The sequence below is a fragment of the Gymnogyps californianus genome, unplaced genomic scaffold, assembly GCF_018139145.2.
Source record: "Gymnogyps californianus isolate 813 unplaced genomic scaffold, ASM1813914v2 HiC_scaffold_37, whole genome shotgun sequence".
Classification (NCBI taxonomy): domain Eukaryota; kingdom Metazoa; phylum Chordata; class Aves; order Accipitriformes; family Cathartidae; genus Gymnogyps; species Gymnogyps californianus.
In genome coordinates, this window is record NW_026114257.1 from 210382 (window position 1) to 228915 (window position 18534).

The following is an 18534-nucleotide window of genomic DNA, read 5'->3' on the forward strand; positions in this document are numbered from 1 at the left end:
AACACACCAGTGTTTTGGCTACTGCTGAGCAGTGCTCGCACAGCATCAAGGCTGTCTCTCCAACATTGCCCCCCCCTCACCAGTAGGCTGGGGGTGGGCAAGATCTTGGGAGGGGACATAGCCAGGACAGCTGACCCAAACTGACCAAAGGGATATTCCATACCATATGATGTCTGCTCAGCAATAAAAGCTAGGAGAAGGAGGAGGAAGTTGGGGGCATTCATTATTTATGTTTGTCTTCTGGAGTAACTGCTACGCGTATTGAAGCCCTGCTTCCCGGGAAGTGGCTGGACATCACCCGCTGATGGGAAGTAGAGAATAAAATCTTTTGTTTTCCTTTGCTTTCGCGCATGACCTTTGCTTTTGCTTTATTAAACTGTCCTTATCTCGATCCACGAGCCTTTCGTTATATTTTCTCTCCCCTGTCCAGTTGAGGAGGGGGAGTGATAAAGCGGCTTTGGTGGGCACCTGGCATCCAGCCAGGGTCAACCCACCACAAGAGCTTTTCAAATCAATGGAGCTTCCTTAAATTACACAGGTTATGAACTTGCCCATTCTAGTCATCTGTGTTTTGGTTTTAGTCTTATTTTCCATATATGGATGTAATTTGTGCTTCTTATACTTTTTTAAAAACACATTTTAAAGAGGTAGAAGTTAAGATGAAAATGTTTTCTTGGACCTTGGAGCTTTTCAGGGGAAAGGCTGGTAGAACCTTAAGACTTCAGAGCAACAAGTGAATAATTTGACTTTATTTTTCCTAATTTTCTTGTTAAAATTCTATTGTTCATTGATAACGGTGCTCTTTGGCTCTTTTCCTACTAGCAAAAAGATGCAGTGCCTGTACTGCCTTTATCTTTCATGTATCTCTGGAGTTGTGCATAAGCTTTATACTCTTGAATAATTCCACTGAAATCAGTTGAATTGCTCACATGTAGGGGCTGCAAACTGACTAAAGCTTTAAAGTAACTTCTGTGGAAGCATTGAGAACTGAAAACCTGTGCAGACTTTGCACAACAGAGAACCCATAGAAAGGGAACCTTAGCCTCACGAAGATATTCTAAGTAGTTATGTTTTATAATGTATTGGCACCTAATGTAGAGCCCTAACATCCATTCCAGCAGAGCTATCATATGGTCCATCTGAGACAAAGCTGTCCTGAGTCAAATACTTTCCTGTAGGGATTGATTCATGGACTCTGGTGCGGGTAAAACCAAAGAAGACCTTTATTGTTTACAAGTTTGTGCTTATATAGATTCATTAGCTGTCCACGCGCTCAGGCTTGTTCCTTGATTGGTTAATACTTTCTGTTCACGCGCCGCAGCTAAGCTTCTGATTGGTGCTGTCAAGCAAGACACACGTCTTCTGGCTTCGGTCCCATATCTGTGTTCCAAATTATTTCAGTCTTCAGCTTCTTTTCTGCGCGCCTGCTTCATCACTTACTTACTCCCTCATTCTATGTCTTTCAAGGCTATGTCTAATTGTTCAAGGTCACTCGCAACACTCCCTGCGAATCCCACACTTTCCTTATGTAACAAAGATATAAATATGGCACTTTCCATCTAACAAATACTTTACAAAGTGAACTTACAGTCTTCACAACATACTCAAGAACTGAAGGAAAAAGAAAACATTGGGATGACAAAGAAAGGCGAAGAGCAGATCTTTTTCTCCCAGTTCTCTGCTCAGATCACTTGAATGACCAAATCAATTGTCTAAACAAAGACAGAAATGCTGCAGCCTTGCAGATAACTTAAACCCCAAATAGTGGAAGCTATATATCTGATTATCTGAATTGCAATCAATCAGTTCAGAGAATCAAGATTTTATTATACTCTGACACTGGAAAATAAAGACGATCAAAGGGATTTTAGCCACAATAGCCTGTTACCTGGGCTATATTTTAAATACAAAGCTTTATTAGTATACAGCCTCATCTACAACAAATGCTAATTTCTGGGTCTAGTGCGAAGTTATAAATTCTTCAGGTTGTTGAAATAAAAATGGTCTTTTCTCCTAAAGATACCAGTGAAATAACAATTATAAAATGCTCACAACAACATTTCTAAGACATCAATCCTTACAAAATAAATTTGCAGCCCTAAACCCCATGGGCCATATTCAGTCATTATAGAAAACTCCCTGCGCAGCATGGGCAACAGAAGAGTGGGTCTTTTGCATTTACATCCGACAAAAAAAGGAATCCAAACTGGCAAAGGAATTTTGCTTGACAGAAAAAACACTGTAACCTGTTGCAAGATGATCCCAAATGGTTTTTTTTACAGTAAGATGGGAGAGTAGCCAGAGGCTGCTGTTGGCTGGTTCATCAATGCTCCTTGAATTTAGAAATCCATATCCTGTTTGTTTGCAGCGTATACTCCACAGTGTTAAATGAGCATAGCTGCTCACATAGTTATGAGTGCAGCTACCTGCAATATATGTAACTGCTTATATTGAGAGTTTTGACTTTTTCCTTCTCTTTTCTGTCTTTCATATCTGCACAAGCAAGACTGCTATCTAGCTTAAAAAAGACATCTGGATAGTTTGATTTATACAGTCCTGATACAATATTGTGTACATATTTAATATAATAAAATTACATTTTAAAAAGGAATGGTATTAAAAACATTAATAGGAAAGATACTCTAAAGTAATTTTATGGGTGATATTGGTTGGTGCAATAAATGTAGTATTTAAACAAATACTTTCAAAACTTCCAAAAATTATATGTTTTACTATTATTCCTTTCACAGACGGATATTAATTTGGCATACTGTAACATCATAGCAGTGTTATGTTAATATTTACATTTTACTTTGTCTCTTTTCTTGGCAATGTAACTAGTTACTAAGTGTCCTGGTTTCGGCTGGGATAGAGTTAATTTTCTTCTTAGTAGCTGGTATAGTGCTGTGTTTTGGATTTAGTGTGAGAATAAAGTTGATAACATGCTGATGTTTTAGTTGTTGCTAAGTAGCGCTTATCTTAAGTTAAGGACTTTTCAGTTTCCCATGCTCTGCCAGCAAGCAGGTGTACAAGAAGCTGGGAGGGAGCACAGCCGGGACAGCTGACCCGAACTAGCCAAAGGGGTATTCCATACCATGGAATGTCATGCCCAGTATATAAACAGGGGGGGAGTTGGCTGGGAGGGGTGGATCACTGCTGGGGCATCGGTCAGCGGGTGGTGAGCAATTGCATTGTGCATCACTTGTCTTTTCTTGGGTGTTATTTCTTCTTTTTGTTATATTCCTTTTCATTAGAATTATTATTATTATATTATTATTATTATTCTTAGTTAGTAGTGTATTTTATTTTAATTTAGTTATTAAACTGTTCTTATCTCAACCCACGAGTTTTACTTTTTTTTTCCTCCTCCCCACCCCACTGGGAGGGGGGAGGGGGAGTGGTGCTTAGTTGCTGGCTGGGGTTAAACCAGGACACTAAGGATGGCTTTTTTCATATTAGCCATTTAACTGCTGACTTTGCCCTTTCATAACAATCAGAATCTTCTGTGGATATTCCTATGATCAACTACATCACATAAGTGAAATTTCCAGGGACTCTCATATTTATTTCCCTCACAGCTTTTGATAAATCAGGAGTTTGCTGGTCAGTGCTGATGACTGAAGGCAACAATGACACCATATATATGGTGCCTACATATAAACAAGCTGAAAAATACAGGAATATAATAATTGCAAATTGTTACCATATCCATGTTGAGAGAAATAGTTTTGCTGGTCTTAATTTATTACCAAATTATTCACCAATTATTAATAACTGCTCAGAGAGTCAGCATAAGCAATTTCAATACTATGAAAAAAATCTGTTCCCTGAAAGCTTTCATGTTTTCATAACATATGTGGCTGTGGTGGTAGGGTTTAAATTGCAGTTCCATGTGACGAAATGCATTTATCCTGCAGTTATGGTGCCTTGACTCTGCCCTCTCCTAAATCAAGCATCATTTGCTTTGATTTGTCTGCCCTATAGTATTTTCTGGTTTTCTATTTAAATGCAGAAATTCCTGCTGCTCTGAGCAACAGCAGTAGGTGCTTTATCCTGATGAAGAGGAAATGGGAATCACACCTTTTCTGCTAGTTCCTGCTTGCTGCTAAACTCAGGCCCTTCTGCACTGCAGTCTTATGACTGTGGTTATAACCAGTGATTAACAGTGGGGCAAAATGCTATTTTCAGCCATGATCCCAAAGGTAAGCATAGTCTGAGAATAAAATACCTAATACAGTAAGAGCCCACCACAGTCCCAGTGACAAGCATGAGCTCAGATCTCATATGTGTGCCGGCAGTGCAACAACATTGGAAGCCAGTGAGAAGGGAGGAAATAGAAATATATTAAATAAAAAGACCAGATTTTTCTAGCAAGATTGAGGAAAGTATATTTTTATCTTATTTTCTTGGTTTAATGTTATTAGGCTTTTCCCAGCCCATCATATAAAAGTCATGAGAAAACACTTAAATGAGTAAAGCATGGTGGCCTGATGTTCCTGGGATATGGATGTTCATCTCGAAGGCAACAGCTTACAATAAGGGACCTGTGTTTGGGAGGATGGAAAATCAAGAGTGGTGGTGTCCGCTGAGGGAAATCAGTCTAGAGACATAACAGAGATCCTCAGAATTGGAATGAAGTATGAAAGACTGTCGAACTGGACACAAGTAATATTAATTTGCTGTAATGTCCTTTGCAGTTCCAATAAAAATATTGAAACTGGTGGTGACAGTCAGATTAACAGGGGTATATTTGCATCCTATACCTGTTGGCTGGATGGAAGGTGGGGAGGAGACAAAAGATTTGGAGCCTGTGGTCACTGAATTGGAGATAACCAGGATTTTGATGGAAATTACTGAATAAATAATGAATAGCAACAAATGATTGTGACCGGCTTAAACAGAAGACAGTCATACTGGTTATGCAGAAATGACAGCTAAAACTGTCACCCGAGGACCATCTAATCAAAGCTTGAAATCATATAATGCAAGTAGCTTGCATTATATGATTTCAAAGTATCAAAGTATATTAAAGTATATTGCATCCTGCAAAGGCAGGAATTGCAGCACATGCTGAAGACCAAAGAGGGAGAGATTTGAATTCCTGGTGTCTTCAAGAGAAAAGTTAAGGTAGAGAGGGGAGAGAGAAGTACCTTCCATATACATAACCATCAGCTGTAGTTCTGCCCAGCAGTGAGGACATATATACTCTCAGCAGCAACATTTGCTATATGTTCATGTGAGTATATTCACATGGCAAGTAAAGAATTATGGTCATATGATCATAACTCCACTTCTGGTACCAGTAGTATAACCTGTGGGAAATACAGCATTGTGATGAGAAAATGTTCAGGTTAAGATCCTGCAAATATTCTTTCAAAAAGAGTAGGAAATAGCATCTGAAGGTATGATCAGAGGTGCCACTATTTCTCATATGTTAACAGCTAGGACATAGTAAGATGTACTGGATTGTATATGTAGCTGGGTACCACTGTCATCTTCTGCCCATGAGCCACCTTTGAAACTCCCCTTCTATTCAGTTTTCGGACTTTTTTAGCTTGGCCAATATGAATATGTGCTGATCATGGTCTGGAAGGCTAGACCTCCCTTCCTTAAAAGACTAGGACAGGCAGAAAAGACGGCAATTAAAAAAAATAGTTGTTTGGGATTTAATCAGTAAATTAATTCAACTTTTTTTCAAGACATCTATTGTATATGAGAGAGAACATTTTCCCAATATGTATTGCTAAGTTTTTTAAGAGCATGTCTCTCTCAAACGCATCTACTGCTAACTGCAAGGACAGTCTAGGATTTCTCTATGGATGCTAACAGTATACTTTGGGTGAACACATCAGTCACTTCCTCTTGATTTGTAATTCCTCCCTTTGTTTAATGGAGTGGATCCCATAAAAGATAAATAGCATTATGTTTCTGCTTTTAAATCTTTATTAGGGTTACATCCAATGAAGCACCAATCCATAAACCCAAAGGATTTTGGTGAAAAAACAGCGACCTAAACTGATTATTTTTCTCCTGTTACGTGGAAATAGAGAAGTATACAAAGCCCTGTTGCTTGCTCTTTACACTGTTTAAATGTTCCTTTCTTTGTTTCATTCAATGGACTGTGGAGTTTTTAGTCATGACTTTCATTTCAGAAAAATATGCTATTGGTCATTTTTTGTTGGGATTGCATTTTGGCAGGATATTACATGGACTACATGTACTAAACCCAAGTCTTGGGTTTATTTCTGTAGGGGCGTGTAACAGAAAGGCCACAGTTACCAATACTGTGAGCATAGATAAGACAGATAATTTTAGGTAGGTCATTTTTCCAGGTAGGACTGTACCTCCCTTGTACTTCATAGACTTTGGTTTGAGAGAGGAAGGACCCCTATGTACCAGTATCTTTTGATAATATGAGACAAAGTGAAAATATCTTGTGGAGAGAGAAAGTGGCTTGTCTCCAAAGGAAGTTAATTTCAAAAAACTGTTCCTTGTTAACTGCATATATGTTCACTCATCTTTTCAGAATAATGTAGAAATAGATATTCCATTTTGAATTCAGGTACCTATCAGATAGCTCTCAGTTATGAACAATAGATTTATTCATTAAAATAGATAACAGACAACAGCTATATATGTTGCTAATATTGTTACATTATTTCTTCCTTTGCAGATATTTGTAAATAACGAGTGGCATGATTCAGTCAGTGGCAAAAAATTTCAAATCTTTAACCCTGCAAATGAAGAGGAAATCTGTCAGATTGAAGAAGGTGATAAGGTAGGGTTTTCTTTCTTGTTTTTAACCTTAGCTTTGAATTTAATTCTGTATCTTAAAAGCAGGAAGACAAACAACCTCCTGTGTTGATGTAAAATAGTACCTGTTAGAGATGCACCTACTTCTTTCTAGATACATTCTGCAAACATAATGCTTAGGTTTTTTTACTAAACTTCAGTGTTATGTATAAAATGACACAGGAAAACTGCTTTATACTTAAGACCTTACTCATCCAAGGAAGTTATGAGGAAATAATCTTTGTCATATTTATTAATAATATTTTTATCTGTTATCGTTGATTAGTGGCATCTAGTAACTTTACTGTTATTTTAGCTATTTTTTCCTGTCTTTTCCTCACACAGTGATGTAATCTGTTCATAACACATATTACATAAGGTCTTTCATTACAGATAACATAATAAAGTGGACAAATACTCAGCTCTATTGGTATTTTCCCATGATAGGCAAAATGAGAAAATGTTAAGGGAATCATGACCACCCACATTTACAGCTGTGAATTTCTCAATACTGCGCCCTTCAGCAATGTGGTTTTCCAAAAAACATATTGGAACATAGTCCTAAAAAAGACTCTAAAGCTGAAAGTCACCTATGAAATAGAGACTAATTCCACTAAAACTGATTTCTTTCCTGCATGTTGATTTGATGAATTTAAGCAGAGGACTAAAGAAGTTGTTGACAAACATAAACAAACATTCATTTTGACATATATGAGATTTCTTAGTGGAAAATTAAAGATAAATGCAGTTTAATCAAAGCTGTAATGAAAACCTAAGCCCTCAAATAAGCAGCTATATTCATTATTTTCGGTAATTTACAGTTGAAAAGGATTTTCTTAGTGATACTATATAGTTTAAATGCATGTTATCAAGTAGGGGGGTTACTTGTTTAAATAGAACAGACAGTGTTGCTTAAAGAGTTTTAAAACTGTTTATGACCTTTGGAAGAAGGGGCAGGCAACTCAGGAGGACTACAAGGATGTTGTGAGGTTATGCAGGGAGAAAATTAGATCTGGGTTACCAGTTTACCAAAAATTTATTGCCAATATAATGAGCACAATCTCTTTCAGAATATTTTAATATACTGTACAGAGATTCTTTCTGAAATGAAATTCTTTTTTGAGGAATAAATAGGAACCCAATTCATTCAACTTCCTGTGCCCACTGAATCTCAATTACTCAGTTCTGTAATTTCATCATGGATCGCAAAAGCTATCTGTCTAGCATATGAGCTTGATATGAATAGTATCACACTGGCATCATAGGTGCTTTTGATGTAAAATGCTACCCCTTCTAACTCTTCTCTATTCAGTCTTTGAAAATCAAATTACATTGCAAATCAGGTTAGCCTGATATTTGATCATCCTCAGACTAAATTATTCGTGACCTGCAACTGTTCACTTAGCATTCAGAACTCTTATAGCTTTCATTCTTTACAAGCAATGTAACAACTTGTTAAATAAAGGATGGTACTGTTCGACACACAGGTTTGCTTTCTCTCCAGTAATTTTGTTAACTAATGTGTAATGGCAACTGCTATTAACTAAATTGCCAAGTGAAATGTACAAATCTAGTAAATTACACGGTCATTGTGAACCTAATATTCTAAAGCCTAGTGTTTAGATAATAAGCCAAGAGATTTTAGGAATTTAATTTGTGTGTACAATGAAATTGACAAAGGACTGTACACAGCCTTGCAGTAGTATGTAAAAAAACCATGTGGAGAATACAGTGCACAGACACATATGTGGGTGGGAACTGTTTTCATTTCAGTTTGACTCTTTCAAGCTACATTCACTAATCCTAAAGGCCCCTATAATAATAAAGCAGCACTACATTTATTTAACAAATGGTCAGTGGGATGTAAAGGAAATGTACATCTATAAAAGTCTATAAAAGCACTTAACTAGTTTTATATAATTTTTCTAGGTTTTAATTATTTCTGCGCTTGTAGTAGCAAGAACACATGGCACTGTATTTAGTTTTAATTTACATCATTCATACAAGTACGACTTATGGTTTCTCCTTGTTGTTTTCCAGGACATACATCCCAAGTTGTATTGTGAAGCTTTAGAATGTTTACAATGGAGAGAGATAGTAAAAAAATAAATTGAATTAATTATTCATTGAGTGTAGTTTTCTGGGTCACAGATAAACTGGTCTTTGATGAGATTGTGACAGTTCAGAAGAAAAGAAATCCTTTTTAATCTGGTAATTTCATCTACCTGATGTAGGTGATGTGACAGTACTACTCCATAATGTGGAGAATGTGCTAGTTGTAGGGATCTTTCTGATCCATCCTTTTCCCAAATCTCCTGGTTTGGGAAGTTCTGTGGGTCTCCTGCCTAGCAGATCTGTGCTGGTTTAGGGAATTCTGGGCTTTCTAATGCAGGGTTTGTGGGTTTTTTTTCCCTTATAAGGAGAATTAATTATGGGTTATCAACATCAGTTAAAGATTCTAGATCTGGTTCACATTTAAGACAATTGACTTTGGTGTTAACTTAGTCAACTTAGCTGACTTAGTCAACCTTGATAGTGATTTACCCAGAGGAGACTCTAGCAACCAGCAATACCAAAAGAAAGTTCAAAAGAAATCCTTTAAACAATGCATGCAAATTGCTCAGGAAAAACTTGTTATCCAAGTTTATCTTTTCGATTTAACTGTTTCTCACAAATGCTTTGTTTAAATGTCCAATTTCTTTCTTCTTCCCCCAGATGGAAACTTTTTTACATTTACAAGACACGAGCCCATTGGTGTGTGTGGCCAAATTATTCCTGTAAGTTGGATCCATTTATATAAAATACAGGTGTTTCTGTTGTAAATGGACTTGCTTTTGAAATTTTGTCTATGCAAGTGGATTAGTGAAACATTACCAGTCAGAACCTCTCTGGTCCTAAAAGGTAGAGACTACCCTGGGTATTCTTCAAAACCTGCAACATGGAGTTTTGAAGTCAGTCCTGTCCAACCTTGCCTCTCTCCTCCCTGTTTATGGAGGAAAAATAAATCTCAAAAGACTGATTGATGGATTGTTTTGAAAGACAGTTTTGTGTTCTGTTGGAATTGAAAGAACTGGAAATAAACTAGTAGGAGAGGGGAATATTTACAGCCTATAAGCAATAAACTCTTTGGGATCTGGAATGTTTATTCTGTTTTGTACAGCACCTAGACCATTGAGATCTTTATTTATGACCAAGACTCATACACCCTGTTGATGGTACAAGTAACAACACAAAGAATGTGTCTAATAAGCACAGTGATACTGAGCCACATGTTCCCAAATGCCTGTTCAGAGTCTTGGAATTCCCTTTTTTTACGTTACTTATTCTAAGTGGAGTTTCAAAAGGCCTGCCTGCATCTGAACACCCAAAACACTGAGAAAGTAGACTCTTTCATGAGGTCTATACAGTTTTGATGGGTTGCTGTGAGAATGGTTATATGCACTATACACTCCTAATCCACCCACCTTTGTGCACATGGTAGGTGTGGGCAGCCTGACATGACCTGTTCAACAGCCTGTTTCTGAAACAGTCAGCTTGTCTACCAGGTTTGTTCAGACATGTGGGTCCCACACATGTTCCTGATATCTTTCAGTTGAGCTTGCAGGTTTGCTCTCTCTTTAGACCACTGCATCGGTTTTGAGGATATCACTGGAATATCACATTTGGATCCAGCCTTTAGGAGAGCTTAGGAATCTGCCATTCTGGTTTCCCTTGCAAGTCAGGCACAAGATATTTCAAGTAAAGCACTCAGAGCCAAGATATGCTAAAGAACTAGACACACTAAATGTAGTCACTTCTAAGTAAAATTGCGGCCTTCAAGTACAAGCAGTTAGGTATTAGTACAAACACTGGCTACCCTTATAAAATGTTCAAGGACGTCTAAGTATATCTCTTTTCTCCCCATTGAAACTTGAACCCACCAAGTTGGAGGCTTTTACGTAAACCAAAAACCTTGAGAATTACATAAATGCTGCAAAACACCTGCTAGATTAGCATTTCCCTTCTGCTCACACAATTCTACTTCACTAAAGAAGAGCTAGAAAACCCTGTGATCCCTTACTTTGTGTTGGTTTGTGCTTCTGTTATTGGGGGGGGGATGGGGATTGAAAGGGGATAAGGAAAGAGATAGAGAACAGTTGCATGTGTACTTCTCCAAGCCTTTCTGACATAAGAAGTAACTGTTAACAGCCTTTTTCTCCACTTTCTTAGACGTAAGTCACATTGTGTCTTTCGCACTGAGGCTCATGGGCTCAGCGCTTTCAAACCATTAGAAGTATTCTCAAAGGGACAGAAATGACCAGACCATTTTGCCCCTCAACCACATTGTGCCCCACATTGCTGAATATGGGGTCAAAGCAGTCAGCTGCTCTGCAGTCTGGCTGGACTGATTGCAACAGAGAGCTGCCAGTGAAACCGCCAGGGAACAGGGCAGGGGCAGTGTTACACGTGATTACCTTGTCTCCCTTAGAAAGCTGAATCAATGATGCATGTGATCATTTAAGAAACAAGATAGCAAAACTCCCAACTTCACTGCTAATCCAGCAACTTTTTGTCAAGCTTTGTTACAGGAGTACTCTTACTGTCTCCTAAGCTTTTAACTAACACTTTGGATCCACTGGACTCATACATACCAAAATCACTGCTCTTTGTATAACACTGCTCACCAGTTACTTTTTCAAAATATCTTCACGCTGAAAAGAGCTCAGCAAAGAGTTCAACCACCCAGCTGACAATTTGTGCTATTATTGTAGAAAAAGCAAAGGCATTTTGGAGATGTATTAGAAATAGGATACACCTTATCATCTGTCTTTCAGTGGAACTTCCCATTGGTTATGTTTGTCTGGAAGATTGCCCCTGCCCTTTGTTGTGGAAACACAGTGGTTGTCAAGCCAGCAGAACAAACTCCACTGACTGCTCTTTACATGGGATCCTTAATTAAAGAGGTAAGTTGGTAACAGCAGAGTTTTTTTGTACTTCTCAGAAATGTAAGAGAATACTTCAGCTGAAATGCCACAGAGGTAATATAAGTTAGGCTGTCCTCTGCAAGTACTTCTCATTGCATGTCTAGCCTTATACTATGGAACCTACGTTACTGTAAACCAATGAAGCCAATCCAGGGCAAAAGCATGCATATCTTTCAGCCTAGTCCACACAAAAAAACCCCCACAACAGCGATTTAGTAAACTCCGTTCCTTGGAAAACGTGTATTACAAAAGTGCCATACTTTTTGAAGTCAAAAGCAAACAAGGAGTCAAGAGCAGGCTATTTAGACATGGGTGGCAATGACTTTATTAGCATTGTTATCACAGAAAGGGACCTATTTGTACAGCTAATTATTCTTATTTTTTAACTGAAAAAACATTTCATCCATCTGGATTTATAATTAACAGAGAGCTGTAAAACTGAACTGCTTGACTACTGCCAAACTTGTGAACTCTCTTCACACAGAAACTGGAAGAATACACCTTGTGCTCTTGAATGCAGGGAGTATGGTGGTTTTTCCAGTGGCTCCAAAGTAATGTTGATTATTGTGCCCAGCCCAGAAAACACTCAGAGAAGATCAGTGAAGTAGTTTAACTATCCTGCCTCCCAATAAGATCAACAAATGTAATCTAACATGTTTGAAAAGTTGGCACCAATGTCAATAATCACCAGCTGGGTAACCTTCCAGAGTGCTAATGCTAATGATTTAGCATATTTTAGCAATCTGCTTCAAAAAAGTGATTCAACAGAGCACACTGACTGGCTACGCCCTGACACTTCACGCAAACTAAATGAGTATCAGGAAGAAGCCAAATCCTGCTGTTATTGCATCACATCATAGGAAATTCTATTAGAAAATATTGGGGAGGGAGGATTGCTTTAAGAAAAAGCAGAGATATATTCTCTATTAATTTTTAACAACAAGTATCAGAAACTGTAATTCTGTGGAAAAGCAAATTTACAGGGAAAAAGTAACTAAGTTCTGCCCTGATTCTAATGAAAAATATCTGTTCTGATATTCTGAGTTCTTAAAAAGAGAGCTAATAACTGGGAATGTGATCAGCAGTCACTTTTGCATGCAAGTTTAGAACTGTTACATAGTGATAATGACTGGTATGGCACTACAAAACTTTTAGGAAAAGACAAGAGATGGTTCACATTTTGTCCATTCAGTGTTCAGCTGGATGAGTGTATTGGGTTTACATGGCAAAGTTTTGGTAGCAGTTGGGGCTGCAGGGATGGCTTCTGTGAGAAGAGACCAGGAGCTGCCCCCATGTCGGACAGAGCCAGTTTCAGCCGGATCCAAAAGGGACCCGCCGCTGGCCAAAGTTGAGCCCATCAGCGACGCTGGTGGTGCCTCTGTGATAACACATTTAAGAAAGGGTAAAAAAACGCTGTGCAGCAGCTGTGTGAGGGAGGAGTGAGAAAATGTGAGAGAAGCAACTATGCAGACACCAAGGTCAGGGAAGAAGGAGGGGGAGGAGGTGCTGCAGGCGCCAGAGCAGAGATTCCCCTGCAGCCCGTGGAGGAGACCATGGGAAGCAGGTTGTCCCCCTGCAGCCCATGGAGGACCACGCCCGAGCAGGTGGATATGCCTTGAAGGAAGCTGTGGCCCATGGAGACCCCATGCAGGAGCAGGTTTTCTGGCAGGACCTGTGACCCCGTGGGGGACCCATGCAGGAGCAGTCTCTTCCTGAAGGACTGTATCCCATGGAAAGGACCCATGCTGGAGAAGTTCATGAAGGACTGTATCCCATGGGAGGGGATCCCACGCTGGTGCAGGGGAAGTGCGTGAAGAGGAAGAAGCGGCAGAGACGAAGCGTTATGAACTGACCACAACCCCCATTCCCCATCCCCCCGGTGCCGATCGGAGTGGGGGGAGGAGGTTGAAGAGTCATGAGTGAAGTTGAGCCTGGGAAGGAGGGAGGGGTGGGGGGAAGTTGTTTTTAGTTTTGTTTTTCTTCCTCACTATCCTACTCTGTTATTAATTGGCAATAAATTAAATTAATTTCCCCAAGTCAAGTCTGTTTTGCCTGTCTTGGTAATTGGTGAGTGATCTCCCTGTCCTTATGTCGACCCACGAGCTTTTCCATCATATTTTCTCCCCCTGTCCTGTTGAGGAGGGGGAGTGATAGAATGGCTTGGTGGGCCCCTGGCGGCCAGCCAAGGTCAACCCACCACAATGAGGAATTTAAGCGCATCACTGTTAAATGTATTTAGTGGATTATCTGGTAGACATTGTGCAGCTTTAATAAAAGGCAAATATTCATCCCATCAGATCACTCAATATTTATTCACCAAAATCTAGCTGAGTCTTCGTTTACATCTGGATTACCCAAATAAAGTTGGAGTCCAAATCCCTGTAAGAGATCAAAAACTCAGTGATCACTTCAGTAGCTGCTTTAGAGTTCTTGTGAAACTAACTGATCATTGTGGTTTAACATTCTATTTGTCAAGTGTACACATCAGAAAGGAAATATAGTCGCTGCTCTTAATCCTCGCTATTTTTATCAATAGTCCACAGGAGGCTCCTTTGCTAATATATAGAGAATAGCTTCCAATACAGACATGGAAATGAAATGCCCGAAGTGTGACTGTGTGAATTAACCCCCATAGAGAATATCTTCCTTATTTTTCTCTGCAAATTATTTGTCCAGATTAGGTGGGAAACACACTGCTAAGGAAATGCGAAGAACCTCATTGTCTCATCAGTTCTGGGGTAAATATTGAACTGAAATGTTAAATGGCATAAAAAGATTGATGGAATGAATCAGAGCATAATCCTGTGAGCAACTGAAGTCCCTAGAACTGAAATAATTGTCTGGCATCCATAAAGTAGGACATGAGGTTTAGGAGCTATAATTTACCAACTGAAATTCACCATTTTTAATCCAAATGAAATGGAATCTATGCATGTTATTCTAAACTCCTGTTTAACTCAAAAAATTGACTCATTTCAGTGATAATACAGGAGAGACATAATTTTCCTTTTTATAATTTTATGCTTGCTCTGCTTCATAAGTGCCATTGAGATCCATAAGCAGGCAGGAAATCCAGCCGCACCTCACACATTCATGGGAGTTTGCCTGATGGGCTGTTAGAAGGAAAAAACTTATTTTGCCAATGAATGGAGCAAATCTAATATAGGATTGGTAGGAAACAATGGGTTTGATTTGGCCCACAGGAAAGGCAAGATTTGCAAGATACTGGAACTGTGCATATCTCAGGCAGCCAACCTTTCATGCTTGTTAGCTGGATCTGCCTCCTTTGTGCTGTAAACTGTCATGTTGTCTGCCTCTCTACTTTCAACTCATGTCTAGAGGAAGAAGCAGACATTGAATTTGAAATACTATTTCCATCATTTTTTCATAATAGAATTTCAGTGTAAGTCAACAGATCATTAAGTGCCATCTAACTTGAAGGATAATAAGCAGAAGTCATCAGGGACACAGAATGATTCAAACAGCTTTAATGAAGCAGACAAGAAATTAAGCAATCTTTTTTTCTTTACACATCTACCTGAGGGAGAAAAGGGGGGGAAAAAAAAAGTATATGTTTGCAATGGCACTGAAAAAAAACCCCTAAAATAAAATACTTTTTTTTTAAAAAGAGCAAATTCTGTGGCCTGAAAGTGTGTGTGTGTGTGTGTGTGTGTGTGTGTGTGTGTGTGTGTGGAAATTAACATGTTTGGGACTCTGGGGTTGAGAAAAAGTGACTGGAGAACTGAAAAGGGAAGTAAGACAATATGAGACAGGTTCTTCTAGTCATTATCACTTCCTCAACTTTATAGGGTTCTCTCTTCCAATTCAGGCAGGATTTCCACCTGGAGTAGTGAACATTGTACCAGGCTTTGGACCCACCGCTGGAGCAGCAATTTCTTACCACATGGGTGTAGATAAAGTGGCTTTCACAGGCTCTACTCGGGTATTCTAATGAATGTAAAAAAATATAAGCAGGAACTCTGCCCCTGTGATTCCCAGTAATGATTTAATGTCTAACTTGTTCTATGTAACTATTTAAACTTTTTTATTTCTTTCGGTTGCTGGTTTGTTAAACAAAGTCTACTCTCTCCTTTTTTCTTTTTTTAGTTTTATTTTTATAATTACTGTGATAGTGGACAATTGTGAACTGTGATTTTCACTTTTGAGGAACTCAGAGAAGTGTTACTGAGGTCCTAATAAATTTGCTGAGATTGTTGTCCTTTTCCTACCTTTTAGGTTGGCAAACTAATCAAAGAAGCAGCGGGGAAGAGTAATCTGAAGAGAGTTACATTGGAACTTGGAGGGAAAAGTCCTAACATTATATTTGCAGATGCAGACTGTTAGTAGCATTTTTATTACATAAAACTACTACTTTTGCAAGTCCTATTTTGTTTTTCTTTTCTTTGTAGAAAAAATGGTTACCCCTCACTTAAGGAGGGATAATTAGTCATTTTTCTTTTGTAGTCATGCCATATTTTTCACTTATATTGCCACCAGAAACTGATGGCTCATTGATGGATGGGAACCTCTGACAACATGCCAATTCTTATTGTAATTAAGTATCATCCTAATGCAACATGAATGCACAACCAAAAGCAACTAGATGAATATTATACAAGTATATTAACTTTCTAGCTGAGTATTTCTCTTGCTATTGCTGATAGAGCAAATAATGTTGAATCAACATTTCACACAGTGCAGTCAAATGTGCATTTGTTTAGGAGTACTGTGCTGCTTTTCATAACAGCATTTTGGACATAAACAGATTAATATATGTGTCTTAAAGGGCCATAAAAATAAAAAGTACTAAAAAGGGAAATGAGGTGGCATGACAAAGGGTAATAAAGAATTTATGATGTGAGCACTCAAGCTTATGATCTGATGAACTCTGCACTTCTTTGCAGTGGACACCGCTGTAGAATTTGCACATATTGGTCTGTTCTACCACCAGGGTCAGTGTTGTATAGCAGGATCTAGGATTTTTGTGGAAGAGCCTATTTATGATGAGTTTGTTCGTCGAAGCATTGAACGAGCAAAGTATACCCTTGGGAATCCTCTGTTGCCCAGTGTACAGCAAGGCTCTCAGGTAAGTAATGCTAGCATGCTTCCAATATAATTTTAATAGGACATCAGACTTTATTGTACTTATAAATCTATTGTTATGTTCGTATTATGGCTAAGTACAATTGTCTAGTGGTTAGACTGGAGGACCAGGAGGAAGAAACCTAAGTTCTAATCATTAGTGCCACCATCATAGGCCTAAAGGTAAGTTTTGATTCTCTTTTCCAGTTCCCTTTACTATTGTGATAAATGACCGAGTCCCGAAATAATACGTTAACAGGAACTTGGTTTATTAGCGAATAAAGGCAAGCAAACAGCACTGGGTGCGCGGGGAGCCTGGGCTCTACCAACACGCACCCCTACAGACAGCAGCATATAGCGTTTATAGTCTATACTCTTACATATTTAACAGGGTGATGTGATATGCAAATTGTCCTTCGCTTCGTATTAAAATGAGTTTTGCAAGTCCCTTTCACATGCGCACTGCCTCTTGGTGGTCTTGGGCGGGGGTCTTGGGATGAAGTAAGAGTCTTCCTCAGCACCTTTATACAGATTTTTAAGGTTGAACTCTTCGCCTTCTTATCTCGTGCAGCGCATGTCTTCTGTCATTCCTTCTGGTAATCAATCATCCCCCAACCGGTTTTAAGCTTGTACCACTTAGAAACTTACAACCCCATAGATAAAGGAACTTCTGCAGTTTGCGATTACACAATCTTCCCCGTCAGGGTCCGCAGTTGCATTAAAACAATGGTGCTTTCACTCAACTATGTCTTCATATCTACATGAACCAATCCTCCCTCTTCTATTCTGTTTTTACTCACATGAATCACATTCACATTTCTCACACTATGGAATGGGGACAATTATATAGAACTTAAAACACTCTGAGAAAGCTCAGATGCAACAATTGTAAAAGTGGAGGTTCGATCACCCATGTCAGAAATTGCTAACATTGTATTCAAGCACTACCACTGTAAGTGAGCAGCTTGAGGAAATTAAAGTTAATTGTGTTGTTTCCCCTTTTCCAAGATGCTAGTGTTTCATTATGCTGCTATCAGTTTTAGAATACTGCACAATTTAAGAACATCATTTTGTACCTTTTCCTGCTTATGTTAAAAGTTATGCCATCAGCTGCTCCATTAAATGAATGCTGAAATGCAACATTAAAAAGCATTGCTATCGCAGTTCTGTGGATTACATCAGAGAACTGTTAAATTAGTTTTTATCTAGAGTCTTATTCCCATATCAGTTTGTACTTCTTGGCAGAGTTGTTATGTACACATTTGATACTAACAGAAGAAAGGAACTGTATCAGAGATAAAGCAAATGCTGAAGTGAAGGAAACTCCCATGCATTTCATAATGTAACATGTTCTTTATTGGTTATCACAATCATTTTATATAATCAAAGATACTAAGCAAATTGGAAGACTCCATTCCATGTCACACAAGCTTTGGAGAATTTGAAAATAGTAAGGATGCTATTCTGATATCCTGCAATGTGTCTTGCTAACAAGCTAATATTTTCAGCTGAATAAATTCAAATGCCAGAGGCCAGGGAGTCTGTAACAAAGTAACTCCAGTAATTCAGGTGTGTGTCAGTCTAGTATATAGCTAATACTAAACTAACAGGAATCCACTCTCATGCTATTGTGGCTTTACTGAGTTTAAAATTTCATACTAACAATTTAAATGATTGAGAAAAATAAATTTTACTA

At 38.5% G+C, this 18534-nt stretch overlaps 1 protein-coding gene across 1 annotated transcript; it reads left to right on the top strand.

Moving 5' to 3' along the window:
• Window positions 1-4190: 4190 nt before the first annotated feature.
• LOC127028621 (aldehyde dehydrogenase 1A1-like) lies at window positions 4191-17463 on the top strand. The gene is made up of 8 exons (XM_050914341.1): window positions 4191-4202; window positions 6674-6778; window positions 9501-9569; window positions 11607-11735; window positions 15586-15699; window positions 15993-16095; window positions 16661-16842; window positions 17410-17463. The coding sequence occupies exons 1-8, from the start codon at window positions 4191-4193 to the stop codon at window positions 17461-17463; spliced, it is 768 nt and encodes a 255-aa protein (XP_050770298.1).
• Window positions 17464-18534: the final 1071 nt, after the last annotated feature.

Coding starts and splice junctions, on each gene's coding strand:
- LOC127028621 (XM_050914341.1), top strand. Junction 6,779..9,500: donor AGATTGAAGAAGGTGATAAG/GTAGGGTTTTCT, acceptor TTCTTTCTTCTT/CCCCCAGATGGAAACTTTTT. Junction 11,736..15,585: donor TGGGATCCTTAATTAAAGAG/GTAAGTTGGTAA, acceptor CTTCCAATTCAG/GCAGGATTTCCACCTGGAGT.